Here is a 9,709-nt window from a genome sequence, read left to right on the forward strand (position 1 = left end):
ATTCCATCACTCTAAGTATAACATTTGAGATACAGTTTGATACAGTGTTTGGTATAATGATGATGAATATGAATATACTAAATACTAAATCTATATAATGGTAAAGGCAGCTCACACCTAAATCAAATCAAAGACACAAGAACTTGCATAAAGTTAAGGTGCATGGCTATATAAGAAAATTAGAGAGGATTGGATTTTGATCTTACATAAAAAGTCAATCTTCCCAATACTAACCAAATCAATTAGTCATCTTTCACAAAAGTCAGATCCAAAGTTCAAACTTCAAAGTGTCCAAAAAATCCTCCATATCATCTAATTTGTGGTGTTTGTTGTAGGATGATCATATTTCTGGTTCAGTGATCTCCATAAGTCGAAGATTCACTATCTTTGGATTTTGTTGACCCGTCATCATCCTTTGGTTTCTTTCGTCGAGACTTCTTGGGTATGTCTGGCAAGTCCCCTTTCTGGTGGGACCGTCGAATTCTATGGTGTCTCCTATGCTTCTCTTTGGTTGATGATTGTGAATCAGTGTCACTAGAATTGTCCATTGACCGATGGTGACGGTGTCTAGATGTTTTTGGCACATCTTGAATAGTTAGTTCTTCACTTCGAGTAACCCTATGGTTTCTTGTACCTACATATTTTAACAGGGGCAGATGTAGTGCGGTTTATTTAAGGTTCATTTGTTCCAAGTGAAACTATAGAAGCTCAAAAATTCCAAAATTTGAAAAATTTACCTTTTTTGTTATCAGGGGTCACCTCCGTTGGTCGTGATCGAGCTTGTCCACCATCAAAATCCCTCATCTGCACCGCGAAGGAAAGAAGTTTGGGTTTAAGCGGGTCATAAGATACAAGAACGCAAAGGTTATATACTATAGGTGGCTAAATGGCGGGATTGGCGGCTTAGGAGCGTTTGAAAAAACAGAATGATTAAGCGTTGAATGGTTCAAAATCTGAATGATTTAAAAATTCCGATTGAACTTGGTTATAAAAGACAATAACATGTTTGATAATAATTCTGACTGAACTCTAGAATGATGTAAAATCATTACATTAACCCTTTAACCCTATAAATGAATTAACAGATGAATATAATTGTTTGATAAGTATTATGGATATAATTTAAGAAAGATGTTGAAGGAAATGAATGTGCTGAATAATCAAGAGTATTTCAACTTTGAATAGTTCGGCATAGATTGTTGAACGGTTCAGTTTCATTTGTCATTCGGATGTAAAAAACAAACGGATTTCCCATCTCCAAAATAAAGGAAATTTAGGAGGTTTTATGCTTAAATCATAGATTTTGGGCAACTTTTGGCCGTTTTTGAAACGTTCCACTTTTAGCTAATAAAGTTTTACTTGACCCATTTGACTCATTGAGATAAAAACACAACCATGATTAATCCATTCATAGCTAAGCAACACATTTGCCATCTCCAAAATATACATAAATGATAACTCATTAAATCATTCGACCATTAACCAAATAAGCGGTTATTTATCAGGGATAAAGCTATATACCCAGCTAGGAGATTCGGCGGCAGGTCCATCGGCACCTATATGAGCCACATGCTTCACGTCCGTGGGCATACCAATCTGTATTTCGTCGTCTTCTTCTTCATCGTCTGTATTCACATTCACGATTGCGTTAAATGATCATGCCATCATATTTATGGTAGTTGAATCTAAACATTGAAAAAAGAGAGCTAACCGAAAATAGTTGAGATGTTTTTTAGGCCTTTAAAGAAACCTTTAACCTTGGTACCCATCTTAAAAAAATCGGTAGGCGCCGGATATGAATGGGGTCAGACGACCCCTTAATGTGTAATAAACAACTTGAAAGAGAATCAACCAAGCGGATCAAACCAGAAGACATACGGATGAAGAAATGAAAAGAGATAAATATAGATAAAACAAGAATGATCAAAGAAATCAACAAAAATTATAGGATGAATATTGTCAGCCACCACCTTTGATTTCATTTTTTACCAATTAGTGGTAGGAAATTGGTTTCTTTGAACACATTATTATCAAAGATTATGATAATTTGTCATCATATTGTTATTTCATGCGTTAAAAATTGTATTTTATCTTAAAAGTGAATTGGGAGTCAATGATACTTGATAATTTAGTTATTTTTTGCTAGACAAATATTTTTAGATATAATATATATAAATAGCAAGGTATGTGGAAACATTTCTAAGAACGGTTTGGAAAGCAATTCTACCTCTTCGGATTTAAAAAGTTCAGGAACCACCCCTATTATGCATTTATGCTATGACTCACTGTACGGTTCAGTTTTTGACAAACAATTTTTCAAAATATACATACACAATTACACATTACACAATTATATTTATATGATACTACAAACTAAATGAATACTACAGTGTTATTTATAACAAGATTCAAGTCTGCAAACAAAAAGATGTCAATTTATGTGAATATCAAAGAAACTGTCAATCTATGTGAATTTATATAACAAAACTTTTATATTTTTCACAATCTGATGGCTAACTTTTTAACTTCTAGAAAATCAGAAGTATCTTCTATATTACTAATCCGGTAGTGTAAATCCAAGTGGCGCTTTCTGGTGCCTCTTCAGCCTTATCTTTTTTCTCATTATTTTGAATTATTTTCAGTAATTATAAGAAAATGACACGCGTCCTTTTGCCGCTTTTCAAAATTAGGGTTTTTTTCCAAATATTTACCCTAAATCGTAATCCAGTCCTCTATCAACCGCTCAATCGTGATTCTTGGATTATGCAAACAAATCTTCGATGCTGCTGAATTAAATCTGAATCGGCCAAATATTCGCATTTTCTCACATTAAAACGATGTTTGGTTGCAAAACTTAATTGAATCAAAGTTTCTTATTCCCTGCCTGAATCAATTTAACGAAGCATAACCGGCGAATTCAACTGTTGATTGACATCTCGAAAAAGGTACGCAATCGATCAATATTTATTTTTATTAAATTCTATAATAGCAATGTTTAAATTAGTCGTACACTTATAATTGCATTGCTGATCACAATCTTGAAATTAAGAAAGAATACTTTGATGATAGAAGTTGATTTGTATATATTTTGAATATATTTTTTTTTTAAATTTAAATTTTTTAAGTGCAGATATTTCTCACTAATAGTTGATAACTGAAAGCTCTTTTAAATCCATAAGAATCTGCGTTTTTTAACGATGATTTGCATATACATTTTTCAGATGTGGATGGATCATGCATGCCAACTCAGCTACATCAGACATCTTGCAGCAGGTAATGTATATTTTGAAATGAGTTAATTTTATCTGTCCTAAAAATGGCCCTTTTATATTTATTCTTTTATAAACTAAATATAAAAATAAAGATACATAGAATAGTTACATGATTTTACAACAGTTTCGGAGTTTTTTATGCAAAGTGGTATGAATACTGAAGTTTTTCTATTATTTTTCTTACAAATATCAAATTCAAGATCAATTGAAAGAGTCTAATGAGGTAAAGTTGTATTGGTCTTTAAGTTTTTTACACCATATCTCTTAAGATTTAGAATTAACCTCAAGTTTTAGAATATGAATTAACCTCAAGTTTTTTACTCCGTATCTCCTAAGATTTATAATCCATATCCATATATGAATATGAATTAACCTCAAGTTTTTACCTTTCTAATTTTGCAGGTCAATGGCACAATCAAGGAGGATTTTTTACTATGCCATTTTTTAATGAAAGGAGTCCAATAAACATAGATGAGTAAGTTTACTATTGAGACTACATGTCAAGTACTTCAAAATTAAGCTAATGTATTGAAAGCAGTCCCTGCAATCGCTAATGCTAATGATATGAAAGACTTAATTTTTATGGACTAAAAAGATTTCTTTAGGTGACTTTTGAGCTGAAAGCTTTTTTTTTTAATGTACTATACAATTTGTATGTCTTTGTTTGTTTACGTAACTTCCTTGAGTCTTCCTTGAGTGGAATCATTCAACGGATTATTTGATGTATGTACATCTCATTTCATTTTGGGTTGAAATTACCACCTTTACGTATACACTTAGTGGACTTCAACTCTTTGCAGGGTCTCTTATTGGAGATATTGTAGCCTACAAGTAAAAAAAAAACCTTTACATAATATTTGTTTATTGTTTATATTATGTTTAGTTGTTTGTAGCTTATATTGGTTTCTTATCATTTATGTCATTATACTTTCATGTGTTTCTACAACTTTTGCTGATACTTTTAGACAACCCCATAATGACACGGGTATGCTTTGATGTGTACACTTTATATTTTGATTAATGAATGCTAGGAAATACAATCCATGTGGCTTTTTTTGGTAAGTAGACGGTTTCATATTTTCGTGTAGAAGTAACATCTGCCCAGAATGGTATTGCTGGTCAAGTTTTACAATTGTCAAGTCCTACTAGATGTGATTGCAGCACTTCCTCTTTTGATCAGTCTATGACCCTTCAAAAGTATGGTACGTTTTGTTTGCACTATGTTTCCATGTAATTATTGTTGTCCATGTTAATGATTGGTTGTGTGATTATATTCACCCATATCAGCTACTAATCATTCGCTATCACTTTACTGTGCACTATATTGATTTGTATGTTTCTTTCTCCGAATGTTCAAGTTACAAATAGTTTTTTGGTTCATTAACCAAGATGATAATTCTCAAACTCCTCGAAATTCCTTTTTTAGTTAACCTCTTTCGTCCCATTCAACTGCTAGGTTTTCAACCCGTTAACTGGCCGCCCATTCAAAATAGAAGTTTCGGTTTTTGTCGAATCTGAGGCCCTTATGATCTTTCTATTCAAGAACTCATTTTTTCATTCAACTTATCATCATTTGTTGCACTTACAACAATAGAATTATATGTCTTAGGTTTATAATTCTTGAAGAGTTTCATATGAATATGTTGAAATTAACAAAACCCTTCATGGTTCTGCTTTAAAGATACAATTTGATTCTATATTTTGACCATACTCTTATGGGTAAACATGACAGTTTAAACTTACGCATTAATGTAATGGAGCAGGCTCAATAACAATGATCTGTCAATGCGAAGATTTGCGTTTGACATATGGGAAGGAAAGGATTGAGCACGGGGGAATAAAGCAAGAGATATCTCGAAGATGGAAAGCGAGCATAACATTCCACTATTACAAATCCGTAGTCAGTTTGTTAATTAATTTACTGTTACAAATCCGTAGTCAGTTTCTTAATTATTCCACTATTACAAATCCGTAGTCAGTTTTTTTTTTTTTAAATATTAATTTATTGTTGTAAAAGATAATTTCCACATAATCCGTAGTCAGTTTCTTAATTAATTAAAAAACATAACATTCCACTATTACAAATCTTTGACTAAATCCTTGAAATGCCATCAAATCTTCATCACAAAAATGAGTACAATATTGGAATTACGTAGCTAGGTATATTCATAGTTTGAAATGTCTTCATAGTTCATAAAAATAAGAAGCTTATTTTTTGGGTGTTCCTAAGCTTTATATAGTAGTATAAATTTGGTGTATTTTAATCTTTATGGTATTTATAGAAGCTATAGTGTTGAGTTCGTTGTCGTCTTGTGTCCATAACACTTGCAGATCAATCTATAAACACATATCCCAGGTAGAATACAATCTTAACAATATATTTGAAGATTGATGAACTGGATGCAGGCTCTGATATTTTGAAGATTGATGATTTGGTTGAACATAATAGTGATCATGTTGAAGTGGCTGCAATGGGTTTATTTGAGTCAAGTTATAAGTCCAAAAGCCATATGTTTCGTTTTATTGTTATTTCAGGTTGTATCGTTATTTTTTGCACATGTTTTGGTAATAGGTATAGAATTAGGCTATTTTTTTGCACATATTTTTTGTTTTATTGTTGATTTTAGTTTTGGTAATAGGTATAGAATGAGGCTAATTTTTGCACACGTTTTATTGCTAATTTTTATGATTTTAATTTTTTTTTTATGATTAGAAATAGGCAATGATTGTCTACTTAACTAATTAATTTCCTTTAATATGTTTCAATGATGTCAGTTGTTTTGTTTTGATAGGTTCGACGCACATCATCATCTTAAGCAGGTTATAATGATAGTGTAATTATAGACTATGAAAAATGTGTTTTTTTGTTTTATACAAGAAAATTCAAGAGTATGTTATCATCCATACTTCTTGATCAGGCTGAAAAGCGGTGTTGCAAAATTCTTCTTGATCAGGCTGCTTTCAATGTAACGATCATGTGAGTTTTGTTTCAGCATTTAGTTATGTTTGCTCTAGAACATGGTGGGGATGGACACGGAGAGAAATATATACTTCTGAGCTTTGATGAAGCACATAGTTTGTTACATCAGGTTTGTTGAATCTGGTTGGGTCATGCTCTATCTATAATGGGTGAAGTTGTAAATTATCCTCTTTTGTTTCTTAGTTGTAATTGTATTTAAAAAAACATACAACCTGCCTGTTGGGTATACCCTTTTACTGCCATACTTTGTAACTCACGGGCTCTTAAATTGTGATTATAGTTTAGTATACAACCCCTTTGATCCAGTTAAGCTGTTCACCGACAACAACACTTGTGATACTCTCTTTATTATATTGTTGATTAATATAACATTTTATGATTGAAGTTTGTTTGTTAAATAGTCCCCGTGTAACAAATTCAAGCCTTTACATATCATCGTTTGATAAAGAGAATATCATGTTTACAACAATTCATAATTTTATGTTGTGTAATCAATATACGTATGAACTAAAATTTATCAAACTATTATTTATGTGTGTTGTGTACAAAAACATATTTTACTAATTCAACCAAAACAGTTGTTTTGACACTTTTCGTATAATATCATTATTTTATATATAAGTTTAAAAGCCAATAATGTTTGCGGATGAGTTCCCGTGCAACGCACGGGCTCATAAATCTAGTATGTTACTATATTATCATACGAATAAGAAAGAATGTATTTATTAAAAAATAAATCGAATTTTGAAAAACTCAAAACCGAGCCTATTAGTATTAAACAGGCATATGAATCAGATCAATGGTCAACCTTCCTTTGAAAAAAAAAAAATGTGAACCTTTGATTGCACTACCCACAAAAGAGGTACAAAAATCAAGTTCATAGTTACCACCAGATATAAATTTAAAACTCGCAAACAGGTTTGTTTTGATACATGAAGGGATGAGAAAAAGAACCTAACAAATAATTTCCTCAACAGTTCAAAATCTTTTATAATGGGAAACAAAATGATAATACTAGGCTGTGGTCTCCTTCTTTAGCTTCGCAAGCTCTTGCCTTACAACTCCTGCCTTCTGCAATATCACAAATACAACACAAACTATGAATATACTAACTCAAAATTATCAGATCATTGAGTGAACAAAAGACAATATGAACTAATAACCTAATAATATTATATATATGAGTAAAAGAGCCACTCATCATCATAAGTATAAGTATATAGTATATAACTTGTAACCTTCTTCCCCTTAACTTATCTAATTCTCTCTAGTAATAATATGTTCGTACAAAAACAAAAAATACAAATACAGAGAGAAGGTTCAGTTACCTTGATCTTCGCCAACATGATTTTGAACCTATCGAAATCATTAAGAGAGGCTCTCTTCTTCTGCACAATAAGCTTCCTTCCCCAAGAACTATTATCCCACTTGTTCTTGATATCTGCAAAAGAATTATAAAATTCAGTTTCCTAACATGTCACACAAACAGCAAATACAGAACTAAAAACCAAATACATACCAGCAGCTTCCAAAGCAGCAACAAGAGTCTTCTTATTTGGGACTCTTTTAATGTCAATCTTGAGGTCTGTGAGAGTTAGCCTTTTAAAGTTCATTTGGCCCCTTACCATGTCAGGCGAATCAACAAGAGCCTGCCAATTATTAAAAAAAATTCAGACTAAATGATAGCAAATATTAAGGGGGTGTTTGGGTTTGCGTTTTGAAAATTGATTATGCGTTAAAGATAATTAGAATCAAATAATCAGCTGTATCAAAACGTGTTATAAATTAATAGTCTTCGGATTTGATTATATTATCAGTCAATTGAGTGTTTGGTAAATCTGATTATTTGTTAAATCAACAAGTAAAATGAAATAATCTGATAATCACGTTTTGCTACAGTGGGGTGACTTGCTTTTTCATTTTCACGTTTTGAGTCTCTCCATATGCAAATAATCAATTTTTTTGTTTAACTTACTAAACACTAGAAACTGATTATTTACGATTTGAAAACGTGATAATCAAATAATCAAGTTTTAAATGCATAGACACACAACCCCTAAATACTTCAAACTTGCATTATAAACAAACACAACACATGCAGAATTAAACAGCAAACAATACGATCTTTAAACATGTCTACAAACAAGCTCAAATTAACAAAATTCCTAAAGTGCATCGGGCTTGGAATCATTCTAACGCTCTCATAAAAAGTAAACATTTCATGATAACAACTGAACAAACTCTCATATATATCAGTGTAATAACAAGAAATCATACCCTGTTTTGGTCAATGACGTCAACGATGACCACAAGCTTTCCATAATCCTTTCCGTAGTTGACCAGGGCGATTCTTCCGATCTCGACATACCTCTTGAACGGCTACACATATCAGATCCGATACATATTAGATACAGATTGAGAAATAAATGTATAAACATACATAATTAGGGTTTCTGCTAACCATTTTGTGAGTCTGAAGCGCAGAAGCAAAGTTGGGGCGGTAGTGATGAAGATAGCGGAACTAGGGTTTGTAACACGGGAGGTTTTTGTAGCTGAATAAATGAATGGGCTGGGCTGGGCTTTTGTTTGGCTGTTTATATTGGGCTGTGTACAATTAGTTAATAGATTGACTTTTTAGTTGGGCTAAACTCCAACAAAACTTACAAAAATATTTAATTTTAAATCGTTGTCACAACCGTCCGGGAAGAGAGGTCAACGACGGAGCTACTAGCTACTAGTTGCAAAGGATGACAAGACCACTTTTCATAGATTTCTATTGGTCTAGACATTCAAATAATAAGCGAAAGACAAGAAGATTGCATCTAGAAAGCACTTCCAGCGGGAAGTGGCCCTCATTAAGCTGCAAGTAGGAAATCATTCCTGGCAAGACTGATGACTTAGTTTGTTTTTTCTCTTAGCCTCGATGATTCCCTTTCAATAGTCGACGGTTCCAATGACTACGAGTTCTCTAGATGGATCGCCTCAAAGAGTTCAATTATGCTGACGATCATCCTAACGTTTGTCGTTAACATGATTTATATTATTTTAAAATTTGATAAATGTATGTTGATGTGTAAAATCGTGTATATATGTTAGGTTTGGAAAACACCAATTAAAATGAATATTACACAACTACGTGCAGTGTACCCGATCGTGTGTACTATATAATTGGAAAAATCCGTGTATCGTCCAAGGATAGTATTAAACGCAAATCAAGATTATAAACTAAAGTGTGATTAAACTAGTTACAAATTAGAAATTAAACAAGTAGCAAATATTGGGGTTTTGCCTATTTAACGATTAGCCAAATCAAAAGAGAATAATTAATAACCATATTTTTGTATTTTAGAGTTTATGAAACAAATGTCAAAGTAAACATAAAAGATAGTTTTTATTCAGATAAAACAATAATGCTCATTTAGACCTTTTACCCTCAGTGTCGGATGTTTTGTAGTTA

At 32.1% G+C, this 9,709-nt stretch overlaps 2 protein-coding genes across 2 annotated transcripts; both read right to left on the reverse strand.

The window, feature by feature from the left end:
• Nucleotides 1–225: 225 nt before the first annotated feature.
• LOC139880621 (uncharacterized) lies at nucleotides 226–1,849 on the reverse strand. The gene is made up of 4 exons (XM_071865491.1): nucleotides 1,712–1,849; nucleotides 1,522–1,625; nucleotides 738–804; nucleotides 226–634 (listed from the first exon to the last, which is right to left on the reverse strand). The coding sequence occupies exons 1-4, from the start codon at nucleotides 1,767–1,769 to the stop codon at nucleotides 354–356; spliced, it is 510 nt and encodes a 169-aa protein (XP_071721592.1). The 5' UTR covers nucleotides 1,770–1,849; the 3' UTR covers nucleotides 226–353.
• A 5,223-nt stretch (nucleotides 1,850–7,072) lies between these two features.
• LOC139880637 (large ribosomal subunit protein eL14y-like) lies at nucleotides 7,073–8,798 on the reverse strand. The gene is made up of 5 exons (XM_071865492.1): nucleotides 8,714–8,798; nucleotides 8,530–8,631; nucleotides 7,772–7,901; nucleotides 7,581–7,693; nucleotides 7,073–7,323 (listed from the first exon to the last, which is right to left on the reverse strand). The coding sequence occupies exons 1-5, from the start codon at nucleotides 8,714–8,716 to the stop codon at nucleotides 7,267–7,269; spliced, it is 405 nt and encodes a 134-aa protein (XP_071721593.1). The 5' UTR covers nucleotides 8,717–8,798; the 3' UTR covers nucleotides 7,073–7,266.
• Nucleotides 8,799–9,709: the final 911 nt, after the last annotated feature.

This window comes from Rutidosis leptorrhynchoides, chromosome 1 (assembly GCF_046630445.1).
Source record: "Rutidosis leptorrhynchoides isolate AG116_Rl617_1_P2 chromosome 1, CSIRO_AGI_Rlap_v1, whole genome shotgun sequence".
Classification (NCBI taxonomy): Eukaryota; Viridiplantae; Streptophyta; class Magnoliopsida; order Asterales; family Asteraceae; genus Rutidosis; species Rutidosis leptorrhynchoides.

Coding starts and splice junctions, on each gene's coding strand:
- LOC139880621 (XM_071865491.1), bottom strand. CDS start 1,769: ATGGGTACCAAGGTTAAAGGTTTCTTTAAAGGCCTAAAAAACATCTCA. Junction 805..1,521: donor CCGCCGAATCTCCTAGCTGG/GTATATAGCTTT, acceptor TTCGCGGTGCAG/ATGAGGGATTTTGATGGTGG. Junction 635..737: donor GACCCCTGATAACAAAAAAG/GTAAATTTTTCA, acceptor TAAAATATGTAG/GTACAAGAAACCATAGGGTT.
- LOC139880637 (XM_071865492.1), bottom strand. Junction 7,902..8,529: donor ACGTCATTGACCAAAACAGG/GTATGATTTCTT, acceptor AATAATTGGCAG/GCTCTTGTTGATTCGCCTGA. Junction 7,324..7,580: donor TCATGTTGGCGAAGATCAAG/GTAACTGAACCT, acceptor GTGATATTGCAG/AAGGCAGGAGTTGTAAGGCA.